The sequence below is a fragment of the Micromys minutus genome (genome assembly GCF_963924665.1).
Source record: "Micromys minutus genome assembly, chromosome: 18".
NCBI lineage: Eukaryota > Metazoa > Chordata > Mammalia > Rodentia > Muridae > Micromys > Micromys minutus.
The window spans coordinates 23,643,543-23,666,562 of record NC_137953.1 but is presented as its reverse complement, the minus strand read 5'-3'; the positions used below and the strand labels follow the sequence as shown (position 1 = coordinate 23,666,562).

The following is a 23,020-nucleotide window of genomic DNA, read 5'->3' as shown; positions in this document are numbered from 1 at the left end:
CAAATACAAGAAGACTGAAATAATGGAACCTGAACAACTCTCTACTAAATGACTACTAGGACAAGACAAACATAAAGAAGTCTAGAATTCAATGAAAATAAATGTATAATATAACCATACTTATGGGTCACAATGAAAGCAATGCTAAGAAGGAAGTTCATAGCAATAAGCACCTTCATAAAGAAACTAGTGAGATCTCATACTAGCAACTTAATATCACATCTGAAAGCTCTAAAACAAAAAAAGCAAGCATACTCAAGAGGAGTTAAGAGCAGGAAATAATCCATTTGAGGTCTGAAATCAATAAAATAAAAACAAAGATAAAAGAAAAAATTTCAAAGAATCAATGAAACAAACAAAAAAAATGGTTCTTAAGAAAATCAATTAGAGAGGCAAACCCTTAGCCAAACTAACTAAAAGGCAGAGAGAGAATCACACATCCAAATTAACAAATGCAGAATGAAAGAGGGTGTATAATAATAGTAACTATTATGGGAAATCTAAGGAATCATTAAGTCTTACTTATAAGGCCACAGTCACCTTGATACCTAAATCACACAAAACTCAATAAAGAAAGAGAATTTCAGACCAATTTCCCTTGGACATGAATGCAAAAAATACTCAATAAAATACTTAAAAACTGTACCAAAGAACATCAAAATTACCATCCACCATGATCAAGCAGGCTTCATCCCAGGGAAGAGGGATGGTTCAACATATGAAAATCCACTAATGTGACCCACCATATAAATAAACTGTAAGAAAAAAAAATGTTCATCTCATTAGGAAAAGCCTTTGACAAAATATAACACTCCTTCATGATAAAAGTCTTGGAGAGACAAGGCCCATATCTAAACATAATAAAAGCAATATACATCAAAACAATAGGCAACATCAAATTAAACAGAGGGAAACTTAAAGCAATTCCACTAAATTCTGGGACAGGATAAAGATATCTACTCTCTTTGCATCTATTCAATTTAGTACCAGAAGTTTTATCTAGAGCAATGAGACAACTAAACAAGAGGAAGGAGATTCAAATTAAAAAGAAGTTAAAAGTATTACCATTTGCAGATGATTTGATAGTACACATAAGTGACTCCTAAATTTCTACCAGGGAACTTCTACAGCTGATTAAAAAAAATCAGTGGCCCTCCTTAATACAAATGAAAAACAGGCTGAAAACAAAATCAGGAAACTAATACCCTTCAATATAACCACAAGTAATAGGAAATATCTTGATGTAACTCTAACCAAGCAAGTAAAAGTTCAGTATTCCAAGAACTTGAAGTTTTTAAAGAGAGAAATTAAAGAGGATAGAATAATCTTTCATACTCATGGATCAGCAGTATTTACATAGAAAAAATGGCCATCTTACCAAAAGAAATCTCAGATTCAACGCAATTCCTATCAAAATTCCAACTCAATTCTTTACACACCTTGAAAGAACAATGCTGAACTTCATATGAAAAAACAACAACAAAACAACCACAAAAAAACCCTAGGATATCTTACAAAAAAAAAAAAAAAAGAAAGAAAGAAAGAAAAATCCTGTAAAATAAAAGAACTTCTAGAGGTATCACCATCCCAGATTTCAAGCAGTACTTCACAGCAGCAGTAATATAAACCACATGGTCTTGGCATAAAAACATGTTGGCAAATAGGATCTAATTGAAGATATAGTAGTAAATCCCATGGACACTTGATTTTTGGCAAGCCAAAATTATACAATGAGACAATGAGAGTACCTTCTACAAACGGTGCTGGTCTAAAGTAAGAACACAAACAGATCCACAGCTGTCACCCTGCACACACCTCAAGTCCAAGAGGATCAAAACCCTCAATGTAAAAACAGATTCACTAAATCTAATAGAAGAGAAATGGGGAATAGCCTTGAAAGTATTGGCACAGGAGTCAACTGCCTAAGCAGAACACCAATAGATCAAGCACTAAGATCAGCAATTAATAAATGAGACCTCATGAAACTAGAAACTTCTGTAAGGAAAAGGACACCATCAAAAGGACAAAATGGCAGCCTACAGACAGAATGAGAAAAGATCTTCACCAACCCCACATCTGACAGGGACTTATAACTAAATTTTCTTAAAAACTCAAGAAACTAAATATCAAGAAACCTAATGATACCTTTAACATTGGCAATACAGATCTAAACAGGATTCTCAACAGAAGAATCTCTAATCGCCAAGAAGCACTTAAAATGTTCAGCATCCTTAGCCACCATAGAAATAGAAATCAAAATGACTCTGAGATTCCATCTTACACCCATCAGAATGGCTAAGATCAAAAACTCAAGGTACAGCTCACGCTGGTGAGGATGAAGAGCCAGGAGAACACTCCTCCACAGCTGGCAAGGATGAAGAGCCAGGGGAACACTCCTCCACAGCTGGCAAGGATGAAGAGCCAGGGGAACACTCCTCCACAGCTGGTGGAAGTGCAAACATAGGACTCAATTTGGCCGTTTCTCAGAGAATTGGGAATAAATCTACCTCATGGCCCAGAATTCCACTCTTGGGCATATACTCAAAGGAGTACCCATACCACAAGGACACCTGCTCAACTATGTTCATAGAAGCTTTATTCATAATAGCCAGAAACTGTAAACCCTATGTCCCTCAACCCAAGAATAGATAAAGAAAATGTGGTACATTTGCACAATAGAGTATTTATTACTCAGCTATTAAAAATATTATGAAATTTACAGGCAAATGAGTGGAACTAAAAAGACCATCCTGAGTAAAGGTAACCCAGACCCAAAAGACAAAGGAGGTATGTACTCACTTATAAGTGGATATTAGCTGTAAAATACAGTATAACCATGCCACACTCCACAGACCCAAAGTATCTAAGTAACAAGGAAGGCTTATGGGGGGAAAAGGGGTGCTTGAGTGTCAATGAGAAGGGAAAATAGAAAAGACAACTTGGGTAGATGGGGGTGGATATGACTGGGTTGGGGTTGGGATAATAAAAAGGAGGAATTAGGCATTGGAGGAACAGAGGGAAAGAGTCCTGGGAAAGACAACTAGTATTGAGGAAGCAGCTCTGGGATGAGCTAGAAACTTAGGACAATGAAAACTCCCAGATCCAAAGACCCACAGCCAAACATTAGGTAGAGCTTGAGGAATCCTGTGGAAGAGGAGGAGGAAGAGTTATAGGAACTAAATGGATCAAGGCCATCACAATAAAACTGGCAGAATCAACTAACCTGAGCCTATCAGAGCTCACAGAGACCGAATTGACAACCCGGAAGCCTGCATGGGCTGACTTTAGACCCTCTGCACACATCTAACAGTTATATAGCTTGGTCTTCAAGCGTGACTCCTGACTGCAAGAGCAAAACTGTCTCTGACTCTGTTGCCTGCTTTTGGAAACCTCTCTCCCACTGGGCTGTGCCCTCCTCAATGGGAAAAGATAAGCCTAGTCTTACTGAAACCTGATATGCAACATATGGTTGATATCCATGGGAGGCCGCCCCTTTTCTGAAGCAAAAGGGAGAAAGAGTGGATTGGGGGCAAGAGAGGTGGGGAGGTAAGAACTGGGAGGATAAGAGGGACAGAAAACTGAGGTTGGGATATAAAGTAACCAATTAATTAAAATTAAAAGAATAAAGATAAAACATTTTAAAAGAAATACAAATTTAAAATATATTTTAAAGAAATATATATGAATGGAAATAAAAAATAAAGCCTTCCAAATCCTTTGGGGAAAAGTAAAGGCAGTCCTAGGAGGAAAGTTTAGAGTGATGACTGCCTACATAAACATAATTTGAGAGCGAGGTACCCCAGACCCATTCCTCTGTCTGGCCTATCTACCTATCACCACATCCACCACCCAGCTCTGGCACCTCAAGGAATATGACCTGGAATTAATTCCAGGTAAGTCACCAGACTCATTCATTCGCCCACTTGCCTGCCTATCACCTGGTACCATGTGGAGTCGGACCTAAAAATCTCGATAACTCCCACAGACCCATTTCTCCACCTTCTTATAAGTCACCATCCACAGCCTGTCCTGCCACTAGTATTGCATGAAGTCTGGCCCATAACTCCAAATAGGACTCCCAGATTCACTCTGCTCTACTGCCCACCCATCAGGTGCCCTACTCACCATGGTACTGGGAACTGCATGAATCTGACCTGAAACTCCAGGTAGAGAACCCCAGAACATCATCTAAACCTTATTCCAGGAGCCCTAAATCTAGTAGGATTACTATCTACAGGCACCCTGAAAGGGAACAAAAACAGTTCCAAGTCACTTTCTGCGGTAGACAATCCAAACAGACTGGTCAATATCCTGAATAGGAAAGGCCCCACAGAAAAGCTATCTGTTCTAGAAATTGTATAAATTTGGACCACTTTATCCATTGTTCACTCTGACCCTTTAACAATAGTTGAACTGTTAAATGATCCCTTTGGTCACTATCTACTCTTATCCCCTTCAGAATGTGCTCAACTTCAATCTGCAATAAATACTTGCTAGTTCCTAAATGACATTCTGTGTGTCTTATCTAAATTCCTTCACCACAGGCTATAAGAACCAGGGAAAAAAAGACTGTAGTGTTAAAATAGTAAAAATGTAAAATTAGTTATGGCTTCTTAATTTTGAGATCATACTTTTTTGTCCTGAATTATATGACTTTTTGTTTTAATGGTGTTTAAAATTATCCATCAAAATAAAAATATTTACATCTATAAATAATATAATTAAAATTATTTGAACTAAATTATGTATAACCAACAAAGTAATCATTTATGAAATAGACCAAAGAAACCATTTAATCACAACTTGTCACAAAGAAAAATATAACAAAACTAAAACCAAAAAATAAATCATAAAGTAGGCCTTTCTTACCACCCATTTGCAGTACTATACATTGGGTTAAATAAATGTTACAAAACTATTACATATTAAAGATCATAATAAAACTAATGTTTCAAAGGTATAAATGTCACCATTTTAAAGTAAGAGAGGATGTCAAAGTCTCAGCTTATATACCACAGTTCAGGAATGGAACATTGAGGTTACTGCCCCACCTGTCCAACCAGTGTATGCCGAGCAATCATGAGGGTCAGCTGTCTTCAGTCCTTCTTCCATTTGCTGCAGAAGATCTTTGATTTTGGTCTGGATACGCTTTATAAAGTTAGGAACAATCTAAAAATATCAAAGGAAAAGGTGAATTAAATTGCACTATAACAGAACGTCATGAAACCAGTAAAAAGCTACACTGGACACAAGAGAGAAATGGCCTTATTTGGCATATCTCAGGTAACTAGAACCTATTCTGGTTCTTTGAGGCTAATGTTTTAGTGAAGCAATGCCTTATATGGATTATAACTCTTAAATTCCACAAAGAATAATTTGTAGAAATCAAGAATAGGGAACAAAACAAAAGCAAAGAAATGAAAGATGATTTGACTACAAACATTTTTAGTCCATATAAGAATCTAAGAAAGATAGGGTGATAGTTATTTTAGAATGTCAACTTGACTGGATTTAGAATCATCTAGGAAAGTTGCCAGTGAGTGTATCTGTGAGGACAATTCTAAGTAGGCTTAACTGAGAGGAAACCTACCCTACATCTGGTGGCAGCCACCCATTACCTAGGCCCCATGACTAGAAGGGAAAGGAGGAGTTGACTGAGTGCCAACATCCTTCTCCCTGTGTGTGTGACTAAGGATGCAATGTGACAATGTGACAAGCCATCTCGAATTCTCGCTCTCCCAGAGACATGCATTTTTGCCATAGTTCTTAAGTAAAAATAGCAAACAAAGCCAGACCTAGTAACACTTGCCTTTAATTTAGGAGGTAAAGACAAAATGGCAAAGATTTCAATGCCAGCTTTAGCTACATAGTAAGTTTGAGGTTAGTCTAGGCTCTGCCATGCTCTGCCTCAAACTAAAAGCAAAAAACAAAGGGTTCCTACTGTTCCATCTGCCCTCACACTATCTCCTTTTGGTCAGAGACTACACACCCACACGCAAGATCCTGTTAACCCATATACCACTGTACAACCTCAGTGAAGTCAGAGACTACTTGCCCACCAGCTCACACATGCACTTGGGCCATCCATCCCTCTGAGACCAGAAATTGTGTGCCAACTCATCTATTACCTTCCACTCACCACATCTCATCAATCTATGCTCATAAGGCCAGAAATGCTTGCCTGCAGCCTGACTCCTCACAACCCATACACCTTTCAAACATCCTCCATGAAAAGAAAAACCTATCCCCTGGCTCCCGCTAATCTGTGTAGCCTCAACAAATTCCCCTGAGGTTTGAGACCGTACTACAACCAACCAAGGTTCGTTAGCAGAAACTAACTACAGCTACCTACCTATAAGCAAACACCTCTCTACAACTTAATTTTGCATAGTATAGTATTGACCAAGCCAAAAGAAGCCAAGTCCACAAGGAACAGAAAGCACAAGCATACACTCAACACAGAAATGCCGGAAACTCATTCAAAGAGGTAAGAGGAACCTACTTGCAGAGGAAGTTCCAAATAGAGGTATCAGCCAGAAAAAGTCTGAACCACACTAAGACGTAGCAGGAGTCAAAAATAAATTGGGCATAGGAGCCAGAAATGGAACAAGATATGGGCACTGGTCCATAATAGTTCTTAAAAACCGAGAATATAGGTATGAGACCATCCATTACAGAGCAACTTCTGGCATTGAGTCAAGACTTCCAAGAAGTAGAAAAAAAAAAATGTGCAGGATGTAGAACCAAAGAATCAGGGGCCCAATTGTCGGACACAGTGAAAACATGGAAAATGACACCTCAGATATGCTGCAACCCAGTCTTCCTCACAATCATGCCCACCTTAAAGAAGAAATGGGACTGAACACATAATAATCAACTAACAAATCCCTGAGTTCAAGTCCCAGTGTAAAAGCACAGCTTCACAGAAGACACCAGAGGATGGAAAGATCTTCTGTGTTCATAGAAAGAATATAGTAAATATGGCCATACTACCAAAAACAATCTACAGCTCAACATACTCTCCATAACAATTCCAATAGTTCCTCGTAGAAACTAAAAAAAAAAAAAAAAAAAAAAAAATCATTTTCAACCACATATAGAAACACAAAAATCCAGGATAGCTCAAGTAATCCTGAATAATAAGAGAACTGCTTGGAGGTATCACTATCCACCTCCAACAGAAAGACAGGAAAGCATACACGGGCTAGTCTGAGCCCTTCTGCACATAGCAAAGAACCATGTCTGGCCTTGGTGGGAGAGGATGTGCCTAATCCTGCAGAGAATTGATGCACTAGAGTGTGTGTGGGGGGTGGGGTGATATGAGGGGCAATGCCCTCTCAGAGGCAAAGGGGAGGGAGGTGAGAGGAAGATCTCTGCGAGAGGGAGGAGGACAATATTTGGGGTGTAAGTAAATAAATAAATAAGCAAATAGGTACATAACCAAGCAGAAAGTTCTAATAGGATGAAACACAAATGGCTTAGAAATGCTTAAAGAAATGTGCAACATCATTAGCCACCAGGAAAATACTAATCAAAATCATATTGGATTCCATGTTACCCTAGTCAGAACAGCCAAAATCAATAAAGAAATGATAGCGAATGCCAGCAAGAATGCAAGGGAAAATGCAATACTTATTCAAAATAATTCTGAGCAAAAGAGAATAACACTGGAGGGACTGCCATTCCAAATATCAAAATACGATACAGAGCCATATAATAAGAATAGTGTGATATTGCAGAAAAACAGACATCTAGACCAACAGGTAAAAACAGTACATGTGTTTATAAAACCATAGCCATCTGATATTTGACAAACATGATAAAAACATACAACAGAGAAAAGATAGCATCTTCAAAACTGCTTCTGGGAAAACTGAATGTTCACATGTAGAAGAATGAAATTAGACCAGTATCTATCACCTTACATAAAACTAACTCCAAATGGATCAAAGGACTCCCCGTGAGACCTGAAATAAAGTCCTAGGAAAACAAACACCATAAGCATTGCCTTACAAAATATAGGTTTAGGAACAGACTTTCTGAATAGGAAATGTGCATCAAAACAACCTTGAGATGTCATCTTACCCTAGTCGGTATGGTAACATCACCAAAACCACCTGCAACAAGTGCTGGAGAGGTTGTGGGAAAACAGGAATCCTCAGTAGCTGCTGGTGGGCTTGCAAACCGATGCAGTGGATAAGGAAATCAGGGTGGAAAAATCTCAGAAAGCTAAACATAAATCTCCCATGTGACCCAGATATGCCACTCTTTGGCAGATGCTCAAAGACTCAACATCCTACTCCACAGATACTTGCTCAGGCATGGTCACTGCCTCTATGTCCTAGTAGCTAGGGAAGAAAAACAACACAAATGGCCTTAAACTGAGTGAAATAATAATAAGATGGTCTATATGCACAATGGAATACTACTCAGCAATAAATAAAAATGACACCATAAAATTTGCAGATAAATGAATGGAACTAGAAAGTATTACACTGAGTGAGCTAAATCAGACCTACATGGCTCCACACCACAGCTGCTGCTATCTTTAGTAACCATCAGATCATACTGGCATCTCCAACATGCTCAGGTTTCCACTCCAACTGAAGCTTTACCAATAGCTTCTACTACCTCTCTTCAGGACTCTGATCCTGCTTAATGGTGCCGAGCCTCCAAATTTCTCCATGACCCCCTTATCCCTGAGGCTCTCATGCCACCTAAACAAGTACCACCTGGGAGACTCTTATATTACCAGTTCAGTTACTAGCAAGAGATGCAGCCTTGGAGTCTTATGAATCATGGCTTCTATGTGCTAGCCCTGAGAGAGTAATTCCAGATTTCACTGCCATCACGCTGGTCTCTTAACCACAGCTGATTTTTTCATACCCAGATAACCAGCATCAAATAACCACCCCGTAAAGTTAAGGGTTCACTTCAGTGGTGGTAATCTCTTATTAATCACAGCTGAGTCTTCAGCCCCAGATGAGCAGAAACCACTGGCTCTTAGTACAACAAACAGGACATGAAGAGACTTAAGAATCTTGGAAGAACTATCAAACTTTTCTCTGAAACCTCCCGACCCAGGCCTTTCTCATCTTCATTTCTCACACCATTATTTTCCTAGTTCCCCAAACAGCAACTCACCAAGCTCTGAATACTTTCAGCCCAGAGTCCAAAAGGCTTCTACAATTCTCCCCAAAACAACAGGGCCAGGTCTGTCACAGCAATACCTCATGAACCGGGTACCAATTTCTGCATTAGTTTAGTTTCCATTGCTGTGGTAAACACCATGACCGATAACTTGGGAAATACTCCACTATGAAGTGAAGTCAGAGAGGGGAAAAATCTGAAAGTAGGATCGGAAGAAGGCTCAGATAAATGATGCTTACTGGCTTGTCCTCCAAGGCTCTCTTAGCTTGCTTCATTATGTAAGTCAGGGCTACAAAGGCTGGACCCTCCTACATTAATCATTAATCAAGATGATGTGCCCAAAGACTTGCCTATAGGCACTCTGATAGAAGTGTTTTCTCAATGAGGGCTTCTGTCCTCCCAGATGACCTTAGCTGTGTCAAGTTGACAAACAACAGCACACATACTAAGAACTGATCAATACTTATCAAAACCTTGTTGTGAACAGAGAATCATGGATTGGTTTCAATTTGGGTACTGAAATTTGGCATTGACAATTTTATAAGCTTTAAATCATCAAACATATATCTTATTAAGTCTCACCCCCATCAAACCTTGAAGAACTTACTTGAACTCTGTGTGTCTTGGTTTTAATTTTTAATTTGCCTTCATTTTTAACCCTTCATTGTTAAAGTAAAATATTTTATTGTATGAAATCCCATCATTATCTAATCTTTTTCTATTTAATCTTTTATTGTCCAAAGTATAAACTTATCCTTTTTATTTATTGGATATTCTCTGTATTTACATTTCAAATGTTATCCCGTTTCCCCCACTCCCACCCCCTACATTTGCTCCCTCTCCTAACCACTGTCTCCCACCTCAGCACATTGGCATTCCCCTACACTGGGAAAATGAACCTTCACTGGACCAAAGGCCTCTTCTCCCATTGATACCAGATAATGCTATCTTCTGCTATATATGGAACTGGAGCCATGTAAACTTATCCTTATATTCTCCTCAACATTTCTCCATCTCATCTCTTTATTTCTGTATTATTCTATTTTTCTGAACAAGATGTGAATCCAAATTCCATATATGGTATAATTAGTAAGTTACCTTTATACATATTATTAAATTATCATATTTCTTATAAACCTCTTTGTGAATAAGATTTTTTTGCAATTCCTTTTTGTTTTTTTTTAATTGAAAGTAATATTTTTTCAGGATTTATATTGTTTATGGTCCATCTCCCCAACAACTCCTCCTAGATGCTCCCAACCTCTTCAGTCACTCAAATCTTCCTTCTTCTCACCAAAAGTCAAAAAACAATCAGTATTATCTGTAAAAAGAAATGGGTCAGTGTCCCCTGACTCCACTTCCTTGCCATTATGAGCTGTAATCTGTTTTATTTAGCTTGGAAATTCTGACTTGTGTAAAAGATTAAATCTCAAAGTACTTATGATTTGTATTTCCCTGATGACTAAAGATATCAAACATTTATTTTAATGTTTCTCTATTATCTGTGTTTCCTGTTTTGAGAATACTGTTTAGATCTGTACCTATTTTTAATGGGGTTATTGTTTTCTTTTTGTTCAATTACATATATTTCATAATATATTCTGACTGGTGCTCCCACTTCTCTTAGTTCCTTTGCATTTCCCCTCCTACTTGGATCCAGATCCTTTCTATTTCTCACTAGAAAACAAAGATCTAAGGAATAATAATAAAATACAGTAAGATAAAATGAAAACAAACAAATCAGAGAAAGGCAAAAAAAAAAAAAATAAGAAGGGACCAAAGAAAAAACATTAGAAATGCATAGAGATGGAAACACACACACACACACACACACACACACAAACACACACACACACACACAAACACACACACACACACACACACACACACATACACACACACACTAATAGGAAAAAAAAAAAAAAAAAAAACACTGTTAAGTGAAGCCACCAGCTAATAGCCTGCCAACCACTATGAGAAGGAGGTGAGAAGATTGTCTTTACCTCAGTAAGCTTTAAAATGACTGCATCTTTATGACAAACCCTGAGTTAGAACAACACCACTAACTGCAACATTGTGAGGATCTGGACTCCTCACCCTCAGACACTCACTGTGTGAGGTAAGTGTTTAAAAGTTGCTAAATTCAGGGTAATTTATTATCCAGAGCCTTGTCCTTATTGTCCTTGTTGTCTGGGTTCCAGCAGGACAGGTTGTTCCTCATCTCTGCTATTCCTATATTCTCTAGGGTTTTCTTCACTACTTAGGAGACATTTTTCATCACACCAATCTCATGAGAATTAATAAAAATTTCTTTACATTAATTTTCCTCTATCAAATTTGGTACTGATTTTCTCCTCTGATTGGATCCCCACAAAATACCACATAAAACTAATGCTGCTAGTTAAAAAAAAAAAAAAAAAAAAACATATATCCAATTCAATTCTGAACTAAATGAATACAAGCAATTCAAGACATAGAGCTGTTTGGATAAATGTTTGTTACGAAAAGAACCTACTGTTACAGGGAAGTATGTTCTTCAAGGTTTGACGGGGTAAGACTTAGTACGATCGATACAAGTTTGATGATTAAAAGCTTATAAAATCACCAATGCCAAATTTCAATTTCATTATATTTGGCCCCTTCCCTTTCTCCTTTTACTGTGTTATTTTCTTTTTCAAGGACAACACAAACTCCATTTCACCTTTTCCTTAGGTCACAGTCACTACACTGATGTGATACTGTCTTTATTCCTGTTCTATTGCTGTGAAGACACATCATGACTACGACTACTTACATTTAAGGGGGATGGGGGAGTCGCTTACAGTCTCAGACAGTCAGCCATTTTCCTTTATGGCAGGCAGGCATGGTGCTAGAGCAGTACCTGTGAGCTTATCTCATAATCCATAGGCAGGAGGCAGAGAAACAGTGAGACTGGACATGGCCTAGACTTTTGAAACTTCAAAGCCCATCTCAGTGATACACCTCCTCCAACAAGGCCACACCTTCTAATCCTTCCTAAACAGCCCACCACCTGGGAAGCAAACATTCAATTATATGAGCCTATAGGGGCCATTTTTACAAACCACAACAGATACTAACCAATTTACCATTTAACTGTTTAGAGATATCACAAGCCTTGTTGTTGATGTGTGAGTTTTCTTTTTTAAACAAGTAAATTTAATATATTTTTGATATCAAAATCACATTTACCCAGTATATCTTTAATCCCAACACTCAAGAGGCAAAGAAAGGCAAGTGGGTATTTGCACGTTCCAGGCCAGCTAGGGGACGCATACATGTGGGACTCTTGTTTCAGAAATAAATAATGCTTCAAGACCAAGCTATCGCACTCCTGGGCACATACCCAGAGGTTCCTTATCACTACAGCTGGCACGTGAGGGGCTGGCCATAAACAAGACATCAATACCACACCCGCTTAAATTTGGGAACACTGAGGAAGAATGGTCAGGAAAAAGGCAAAAAAAATCAAGAGCCAAAAGATAGGGGAGATGAATGGAAAATCCTAGACGACAATGCCAATGTGACCATGAGCTCACGATTACATAATTTATACTTATTTTATATTTATAATTAGTTGTGCTGGATGTGTACAGGACAAGCCCTCCCAACAGTCAGTCACAGATGGGGAGGGGTTCACGGGACTCCTTAACACCAAACTCTAAGCTACAGACTGACTCTGGAAGAGGGGTTGTGTACCCCACTGAATCCACCAGTAGGTACCAAGGGATAGTTCAGAGACGGTTCTGGTCAAGCTAAGACAAACAAACAAACAAACAAAAAGACATAAGGAGAAGAGCAATTCATTGGGGAGGTAGAAGATGAAAGAGAAGATGAAAGACAGTGGGGTGGAAGCAACCAGAATGCATTAAATACATGTATGAAATTGTTAAAGAACAAAACAAAAGGGGGAAAAATTAACAGGCTGTGTGACTTCAGCGTTTCTCCAAACAAGGGCGTGCCCACAGGCAGGTGTGATTTAAAAAAAAAAAAAATCTGCCTAGCTAACAGCAAATTCACGTTTTACTCCCAAGAGCCATCAAAGCTCCACCAGACTATCTCAGCAACCGCTGCTTCCCGGCCTCCTGGGCAGGACCTACACCGGGCGGGACGCACGCCGATGACGTCACGCACCCCAGGGCGTGACCGCCGGACGCTACCATTGGCGGAGGTGGCTTCACCCTCCCAACCGCTGGTCCCGGCCCTGGAAACCAACTCACCTTCCCGTTGGGGTGGAAAGGGAGGCCCGGGTCTTCCGTGGTGGGGAGAGGGCAGACACGGCCCGTTTCGTCCTCACTTCCAGCGGCCAACCCCGCAGCGGAGGCGGCGGCCTCATAGTCTGGGAAGGGATTGGGGAACGACCGCTCCTCCATCTCTGCCTCTCCTAGGTGGAACTTGAGACGCTTTGACATGGTCTCGCCCATGTCCGCGCGCTTTCCCTGCCCGAGAGCTCAGGGCACGGCGCGCAGGCAGGGACAAACCTCCTGGAAGGCGTTTAGGCCGGGGTTACGCGGCGAAGCCTTCCTGGCGACCGGTGGCTTGCACATCTGGATGCCGCTAGCGCGAAAAAGCCGAACCTCCAGCCTTCGCCAGTCACGCCCTTCCCCAGCAGCGGCTCGCAGCCTGCCAGCCCGCCCGCCGAACCGCACAGTCTCCCAGTTACCCTCGCCTCTCCCGTGGCCGTGTCCTTCCGAGAGATTCTAGAGAAAACCGCACGCCTAGAAAGCTCACGTTCCGGTAGGGAAAGCCTGTAAAGATGGGTTCATTCAAAGTGTAAGCGGTTCGCAGACCAGGGAAAAGCGCATCTTCTGACGCTCCATCACCAAACTGACTGCATTTCACAGCCTAGCCTTGCCGCCCGTGTCCTCGGCCCTGGTCTTGCGCCAACCTCAGGGACAGTAGCTGCTTTGTTTGATTAAAAATACCTCTTGTAAAGAAAAGAATTTCAAAACGGCCTAAAACAGTGAGAAGATAGCCTCCCGAGGGAGGGGGGGGGGATACACAGTCCCTCCCATTCATCACCACTGGGAGGGGGGTTGCTTGGAGGAGGAGCCACAGACCTTTGTTTTGTTTTCTTAATTTTTATTTTCATTCTTATTGTTTTGAGCAAGTGCACATCTTTAATAATTAGAAATAATATAGAATGATTATTATTCATCTAAGTATTTTATAGACCAGAGAACCCCATAATCAGGAGAGTGACATAATTGGCCACTAGAATAACATGGGTGGCAAAGAAGACACAAGCAATTAGATCTTTGCGTATCTATAATCACAATATATAAATCCACGGCCTTTATTGGTTCTGTGGATTTTTTTTTTTTTTGCATTGTTTACTTAGAAGCAAATCTGTGTAGTGATTTAAAAGGAAATAATGTATTTCGGGTCTTTGATTTAATAAACATTGGTACGTGGTGACAAAATGTTTGTGTCCTCTGGGGATACCAGGTTAGTAGGCAAGAAAATCAAGAATCCAGGAACAGCCTGATGTATGTGATTTTCTTCTGAGCCCAAGCAAGGTACATATTAATCTAATGCCAAAGGTGACATAATGGAACACTGTCACACAGCCAGGATTTCAGTCATCCCTGCCTTTGGCCTCAGAATGGAGTAAAGGTTTAGATTTTCATCCCATCCTGTATCATATGTGCAACCCCCAACCTCCAGTACATGACCATGAAAGTGTACATCAGCGCTTGGGAGACACACCAATCTATGAGTATAAGGATAAGAGCAGGTCATTGTTGTGTCCGTTTAGCAGAATAATAGTACTAGGTTCTCCCCTAGGGCCTATGGTCTAGCCAGTCTTGGGTTTGGGCCCAGTTCACAGTATGAGGCAGGAGTTCCACCTTGTGGGCTGGGCTTTAAATCCAGTAAGAAAGGTTACTCCCATAACATTTGTGATACTTGTTGGGTTTCAGACCTAGAACAAGCAGTTTGCATATTTTAAATACCAAAGTAGGCCTACCTGGTAAACTGCGGCCTCAACCCTGAACCGCCCTTCCCCAGAGGTTCTTTATCATGCAGTCCAAACATTTAGGTTCCTTCCTCTTCTTCTTCCTCTCCCCCCTCCTCCTCTTCTTTCTCTTTTCCCTCCCCTCAGTCTCCTCCATGGTGACTTCCCTGGCCTCCTTCCTTTGTGCCAATGAACTCACTGCCAGAGACCAGTTTGCTAGTCACCCTGCATTTGAACTGGCTCGTTTCACCAGCTGAGAAATAACAGCAATGCTATTGCACAGTGCACATACCCTGCCAACCCAGTCACTGTAGCTCCCAGAATTCACAGCTGGACAATGAATGTTTGTTCGTTTGTTCTTCAATAGCATACATTATGAAAGTCAACAGGTACAAGTGAAGCTGCCAGTTGTGTACCAGTTTTATTTGTACATGTCCTATGACTGAAATATGTGGTGCCTTCAACAGTGGGGTCTTACCATCGAGTTCCAGGGGGGAACCAAGAACAATATCAATAGGCAGTAACCTTTGGGAAAGGGATGTCTGTAGGACCACACTGACCAATAGTTCCGAAAGAGGTAGCCCATTCCTGGCTCTGGATCTCGGCTCTTTTTGAGGGATGGGGCAAATTTTATGGTATACAAGAGGAGGCATTGACCCCATAAGGTAACTCCATATAAATTACTTGTACATAAGTATTTTAGGAAGCCTACCACATAGTATGGAATACTAATCTACACTACCCTTCATTGCTTCTGGAGGCTGCTCTGAAAATGTTTTCCCTATTGACAAGTTAAGGAACACAGGGACCTGCAGGATCCATGTACTGTTCACCCAGGAAGAAACCAGTCCAACTGGCTTTCAGTCTACACCCAGATCGCAGCTGTGGAGACATCAGCTGCAATCCGTTTTATTGCAGGGCTAGAAGTTTGAAAACGTGATAGGCAAGCCTTCTGCTGAGTCCCACTCATGGCCTGAATGTTAGCATTCTTGCCGTTTTCTTTCACACTCCCTCATCAACTGGGAGACCTCCAGAGCTCAGTGTCTTTTGCAAGGATGTCAGGGAGCTTTGCACACACTGGAACATGGTGTCGCCTGGGCTATAGAAAGCACGTGTGCAGAGGAGGCATCTGTAGGTTCAGAGTTAGCTTCTGCCAGGAGTCCAGCAAAGGGAGACCCTGTTCCAGCCTTTCCTGTCCCTTCCCTCAGAGGTCACATAGGGTGGCAATGCTTTGAAGCAGAACATCTGTACTTCTCAAGAGCAAGGCCAAGATTTCAGTAGCCATATGGGTTCCCAGCAGACAGGAAAAGCCCCTCAAGTATGCCAGCACTCAGGAAGGCTTTCCTACACACTAACCCAATCTCAGCTGCCTCCATTTGACTTTCAGGCCCTTCCCACCTCCAACTCAAAGCAAACTTTCTTAAGTTTGTGGCCCTTTAATGTAGGATGTTGTAGTGACTCCCAGCCATAAGGTTATTTTAATTGCTACTTCATAACTGTAATTTTGCTAGTTATGGATTGTAAATACGTAAACGTCTGTGTTTTCCGATGGTCTTCAGTGATCCCTGCAAAAGGATCCTCCTGCCCCCCAAAGGAGTCCAAGCATGCATTAGATGTGCTTTATCATATATTCACAACTAACAACCCTTAAGTTGTATTTAAAAAAACTTCACAGTTTACGGAATAAGAGAAGAAAATCCATTTTCTCCAGGCTCTTAAATTTTTTACTGTGATACTGCGCGATTAATATTAAGCTGTTGCTTCTAACACAATATGCTTGTGTTCAAGATTCTTTGAAGATACCATCTAAGTTGAAGCCTAGCTCCTTGTGACTGGAGTCCGGTCCCTGACTTTTGACACCTCAGTGATTAGCCCTGCTGAAAAGTTGGACACCAAGTCAGCTTTCCCCAGCTCTGCAGGAGCAGCAATCCCCTGAGCACAGAGGGGCGGAGCCATGGGAAGGGGGCGGGACCAACACCCGGGCGAAGCGTGCAAGGGGTGGGGCCGTGCGTAGGAAGCGGGGCCGGGCGGGGGGCGGGGCGGGGCCGGGCGGGGGGCGGGGCGGGGCCGGGCGGGGGGCGGGGCCAGGGTGACCCGGCCGCTAGGTGCTGGGAAAGCGGTGGAGAAGTTCCGAGCGAGGTCTTTGCGCAGTCTGAGCCGCCATGCTGAGCGCCACGTGCCGCAGCCTCTCCCGGACGCTGGGAAGGCCGCGTGCGCCGTCTGCGGTCACCCGGAGGAGTCTGCGGGCGCCGGGGGCCAGGTCCTGCGCTGACCAGAGCGAGAGGGCTGAGCAGCCCCGCACCTTCCACCCAGCGCTGCTGCAGTTCCTTGTGTGTCCGCTCTCCAAGAAGCCACTTAGGTGAGACTCACCTGCTGCCTTTCGCAGAGGAAGGGTGGTGGCCTGTGGGCACGCCCGCGGGTCAGGAACCCTCTCCCTGGACGCGACCCTGCGCGGCCGACCCCCATGCTGGGGTCAGTCCCGCCCAGGACCGGTCCTGAGCTGTTCTCTGGCTCGCCATTGGCTGCTCTTCACAATCTAGTCTGGATGCTGAAGAAAGACGTGGTTTCTCAGACCCGCTGGCTGTCTAGGCTCAGAGCCTGTTGAAACACACTATCAGGGCCAGCGTCTGGGCCTTTCTTTTCCTTTCTTTTTTCTTTCTTCCTTTCGTTTGTTTCTTCCTTCCTTTCTTTCTTTCATACGTTTCTTCTTTCCGCGCGCGCGCGCGTGTGTACATATGTGTGTGAGAGAGAGACAGACACACAGAGACGCAAACGCGGTATCAAAAGGAGGTCACTGTGCCTTATCTCCTTAAATCGATGCCAGTTTATTTTAGGAAGGAATTACAGAAACTGGAGCAAATTAAGCTGGGCCCTCACTTCACTGCTCACATACTTAACAAGATCAGAACTCTGGTTCTTGCGGTAGTAGAGCAAACACTATTGACTTAGTGATCTTCCCAGCCTCTCCATCTTTTTGGAGGAGGGTGGGGGATGGGGAGACAAGTTTCTTTATTTGGTTTGGTCTTTCCAGTAACTCAAAGTTGTGATTCTTTTCCAGCCTCAGCCTCCTGAGAGCAGAGGATTGAGGGAGTTAACTGCCCCTGGCTTCCATCTTTTTTAAAACGTCTCTTATTCCCAGTGTTTGACCCATAGAGAATCAAGACAGCCAATGCAATTACTGCTATGAAAAAGTTAAGTCATAAATCAGAAACAAAGTAAAAAATATATATATATATATGGGGAATACAAATTTTAATAAGAATAATTACAGATTGTGAGATGACTTTTCTAAGAGAAAAAGTTGGATTGGCCTATGCTTTTAAGACAAGTTATTGGAGGAGTAACTGTATCAAAAATTGGATAGATGGTGCTGTTTATTGAGCATTAAGCCTTCGAAGCTTTTAGTTTCCACGGTTCATCTTGTCCTTTTTCTCCCTCAGATATGAAGCATCGACAAATGAACTGATTAATGAAGAGTTGGGAATAGCATATCCAATCATCGATGGGATCCCTAATATGATACCACAGGCAGCAAGGACAACAGGTCAGGAGAAGAAGCAAGAAGAAGCTGAGCAGAAATAGATCTTGATTGTTAAAAGCGTGATTACTGAGTTCTCGGAATACTGTATACCTTTAAAATGGGGAAGGGGAGTTGGGGCGGAACAGTGATTCAGCCTCAGCCTGTTTGTTCTTCCCCTGCTCTCTTTAGCAAGACTATTCTGATCTGCTTTTCTGGAGAATTCCCCACTGGGCTGCACCAGCACAAACAGGCTTTGCTTTTACAGTCCCTTGCCAACGACCGACTATGTGTGTTCTTTCACCTTGGAGACCAGATAAGTCTTTAAGCATAGTTAATACAACCCCAGCCAGCATGACTGATACATGACTAAGAGGTCTGCAGCAACATCTGTGGAAACTACATATAAACCCACTTGGTTTATAAAAAGATCTGTTAGTCTTATTTCTCTCAGGCTTTATGGCCAGGAGACGGCCTATGGATGCTTTTTCTCACACGTTCTATTCTTGTTTTTTTTTTTTTTTTTTTTTTTGAAGATTTTTGCTTATAACTGCTGTATCAGAGGAAACGATTCAGTGAGATGTCCCAATGCAGATTATCAGAGAGCACCAGTTATCAGCTGAGGCCTGCTTCTCATTCCAGTCATTGCAAAGTTAGCTTCCAGGTCCAGGGTGCACTCCAGTACACAGAACATCCCGACACTGTAAACTTGCTTCAGCACCACATGCTTACATCAATGATAAAACAAGATGGTCACAGGTTTACCACCAAACCCAGTTTGCAGGGGGTGGAAGGATATCTGTTTGGATGTTTCTGTCTCAAGAGTCTGACAGTAAAAGAAAATGTGAAAGTAATTTATGTAACTACATTTTGTTTACAGAGGCATTTAATATTTAAAACAGAGTCATTTCCCAGGAAAGCGAGGTACCTTCAGTAGGTAAAGTCAGGAAAGGGAAGCTGGTTATATCCTTTTAAGTTTAGTGTTTTAAGGTTCACTCCAGTTTTTCTTGCCCTGGAAAACTTGATAAGTCCTCAGGCCGTTGGCCGTAGTTTTTTAGACTGTAACAGAGCTGGCTGAGGATGAGCTGGCATGTACTTTAGAAGCATAGCGTGAGTGTTTTATTTCTTACCGTAAAGAAACGTAATAATTGGTTATAAATTTAATTGGCTGCACACAACCCAGCCCAAGGCCTTGTGCATGTTCGGTAAGCATGTAGCCACTGAAATGCTTTGCCCCTGATTTATTAACCTGTGTTTATGTGAGGTAGGGGCATAGCCTAGGGAAGCCACAGGACACATTTGTGAGGTTGATTCTCTCCTTGCACCACTGGGTGCTGGAGCCTCAACTCAGGAGCTTGAGGTTCATGGTGAAACCTTTATCCCAATTTTCTCACTGGCCCTTAATTGATTCTTAATGAGATAGCCTCCTAAACTAGTTTAATAAAAGATGTATGTGATTCTCCCCGGGAAAGAGAAACTTAAAACCTGTCACACATGTTTCATATTATATTGTCAGTATCATTAAGTATATAAGTCATATTCTTATATTACCTGAGGCAGCACAGAGCTGAACTAGGTCATACATTCCTAGTGTCTCCATTCCTGAAGTGGAGTTTTGAAACCCTGAATTTCACATTTAACCCATCTGAAAACTGGACAATGTGAGTGAACAGTTTTGCCCATAGAGCTATTAATCTAAGCCATTTGAAGCATTTTTTTTAACTTAATCATCTGACAAGATGTCTCTGAGAGAGTTCGGTATTTAACTTTATTCTTGCAACAAAGAATCTACTTGTTTAAAGAACTCTGGGTGCAGTTATTGGCATAGTATACAGTCTTTAGTCTCAGAGCATGGAGAGGAGGTAATGACACCATTTTACAGATGGGCAGATAAGCATATATCAACTTGAGCCACAGTGTTACTCTGAATCCCAGTACTTGAGAGGTGCAGCAGGATCAGGAAGTCAGTCAACTACATCCTGAGATATAAAACCCTTTATCAAAATCCTAACTTAGCTCATTGGGTCACCAAAGAAGCAAGAAGAGGAAGGTGTTTGAATGGGAGGGTCATTAAAAAGGGTACAGGAATAAACATAATCAGAATACATCATATACATGAATAAGAATATAAAGTATTTTGCATAAATAATGTGTTAGTAAGTAGTGTTGTAGTAAATATTAAAAGGATGGCTTAACCTTTTATTGGCCCCCGAGGTCTCACTCTGTGTATGCCACTGTAGTTAAGAGCCAAGCACACAGCAAGCTGCCCTCTCCATGAGGTTCCCTTCCCAGGCAGATCACTCTGCCCCACCTGCTGCTTCTGTCCTGGGTGGATACGACTGCCCCAGAGTCTTCTGTTCCTCCACTGCCCGGAACAATCATGACCCCAAAGCCCAGTAGCTTCTCAAGCATGTTTATATATTAAATTCTCAATCCACAAACCCTACACAATAAGCTTACATCCAATGGACAAAGATACAAACTGCCCTTCTATATGAGATAAAAAGACCTATAGAAACTTTTAAAAATATATCTACCTATCGCCAATTAAGACCACCTGAATCTAGATTTCCCCCATCTCCAGCTCCATCTTGATTCCTCCTGAAACTTCCCTTTCTCTCTTCTTTCATTCTCCTATCCTTTTTTCCGCCTACCTCTCCACTGTCCAATCATGTATCATCTTAACATCAATCCAAATAGTAGTCAGTAGGTGTGTCTAAGTTGGGGTTTCTATTGCTGCCATAAGATACTGTGACCAAAAGCAAGTTGGGGAGGAAAGGGTTTATTTGGCTTACATTTTCATATCACAGTACATCCTCAAAGAAAGTAAGGACCAAAACCACAAACAGGGCAGAAATCTGGAAGCAGGAGCTGATACAGAGGCCATGGAGGGATGCTGCTCACGGCTTGCTCTCATGGCTTTGCCTGGAGCTCAATCTTATGGAGGAATTTTCTCAGTTGAGGTTCCCTCCTCTCAGATAGCATTATCATGTCTCAAGTTGACATAAAACATTAGGAAATTCTTAGCCAAATGTATGGAACTAGAAAATATCATCCTGAGTGAGGTAACCCAATCACAAAAGAACACACATGGTATACACTGATAAGTGAATATTAGCCCAAAAGCTCAGATTACCCAATATACAATCGACAGACTACATGAAGCTCAAGAAGTTGGAAGACTAAAGGGGGGATGCTTCAGTCTTTGAAAAGGGGAACAAGGTATTCACCGGAGGAAATGCAGAGACAATTTGGAGCTGAGACTGAAAGAGGGGCCATCCAGAGACTTCGGTGATCCATCCCATATAATGCCACCAAGCCCAGGCAATATTGTAGATGCCAAGAAGTGCATGTTGGCTGGTACCTGACCTAGCTGTCTCCTGATAGGCTCTGGCAGAGTCTGAGAAACAGAGTTGGATGCTCTCAACCAATTACTGGACTGAGAATGGAGTCACTGGTGAAGTTAGAGAAAGAACTAGAGGAGCTGAGGGAGTTTGCAACCCTATGGAAGGAACAAGAGTGTCCACCTACTGGATCCCCCCCCCCCAGAACTCTCAGGAACTAAACCACCAATGAGAAGTACATATGGGGGGACCCATGGTTCCAGTAGCAAGTGTAGAACCTTGTCCGGCATAGGAGGGAGGAGGGGTCCTTGGCCCTGTGGGAGCTTGGTACCCCAGTGTGGGGAAATGTCAGGATGGGGAGATGGGAGGGAGTGGGTGGCTGGGGGAGCACTCTCCTGAAGGCAGGGGGCAGGGGAATGGGATAGAAGAATTTCAGAGGGGAAAACGGGAAAGGGGATAACATTTGAAATGTAAGTAGAGAAAATATCAAGACAAACAAACAAACAAAACTATCCAGCATAAGGTAACACCAGACACATCTAGTTACCCACCTAGTTTTCTGTGAGTCTGAATAAACTCTCAAGGGAACAGGACACTTTCCCAAGAATAAAGATTTAAGCTAACCTGATTAAGATAACAGCCTAAGTAGTGGGCTGTTAGTGGGCACAGAACAGCACATTCCCTTCATGTTTAAGTAATAAGAATATTTTACACTGTCTACATTAAGGATTCAATTCATTAAATTTCCTAAATAATACTGAGGTGGCTTTTCCAAATGATGATTTTATTGCTCCAGTACTAAGTGATTTAAAATTATTTTTAGTATTTTATTCATAATTGTACACATTGACTAAGAAAGGGTCAGTGATAGACAATGTATTCCATGAACTAAAATTCCTGAATACTCTGTTTTTTGGTTCTTTGAATCTACAAGGAGGCCATGTGGAGCATGCTTACCAATTATTCTCCAAACCCAGACTAGCTCCATTCATCATTGGTATCCAATATTTTTATAGGAAGATCTGAGACTGTCAG

The 23,020-nt window shown here is 41.7% G+C and overlaps 2 protein-coding genes across 3 annotated transcripts in view; one reads left to right on the top strand and one right to left on the bottom strand.

The window, feature by feature from the left end:
• Positions 1-13,752, bottom strand: part of LANCL2 (LanC like glutathione S-transferase 2) — a 29,101-nt gene extending 15,349 nt beyond the window's left edge. For both annotated transcript variants that reach the window (XM_080932566.1, XM_080932567.1), the window contains exons 1-2: positions 13,389-13,752; positions 5,052-5,169 (exon numbers count right to left, since the gene is read on the bottom strand). In XM_080932566.1, the coding sequence (XP_080788692.1) occupies positions 5,052-5,169; positions 13,389-13,592 (322 nt within the window). In that variant the 5' untranslated portion in view covers positions 13,593-13,752. The remainder of the gene's footprint in view (positions 1-5,051; positions 5,170-13,388) is intronic.
• Positions 13,753-17,214: 3,462 nt separating this feature from the next.
• PYURF (PIGY upstream open reading frame) lies at positions 17,215-18,911 on the top strand. The gene is made up of 2 exons (XM_080932019.1): positions 17,215-17,483; positions 18,565-18,911. The coding sequence occupies exons 1-2, from the start codon at positions 17,287-17,289 to the stop codon at positions 18,704-18,706; spliced, it is 339 nt and encodes a 112-aa protein (XP_080788145.1). The 5' UTR covers positions 17,215-17,286; the 3' UTR covers positions 18,707-18,911.
• Positions 18,912-23,020: the final 4,109 nt, after the last annotated feature.

Coding starts and splice junctions, on each gene's coding strand:
- PYURF (XM_080932019.1), top strand. CDS start 17,287: ATGCTGAGCGCCACGTGCCGCAGCCTCTCCCGGACGCTGGGAAGGCCG. Junction 17,484..18,564: donor CTCTCCAAGAAGCCACTTAG/GTGAGACTCACC, acceptor TTTCTCCCTCAG/ATATGAAGCATCGACAAATG.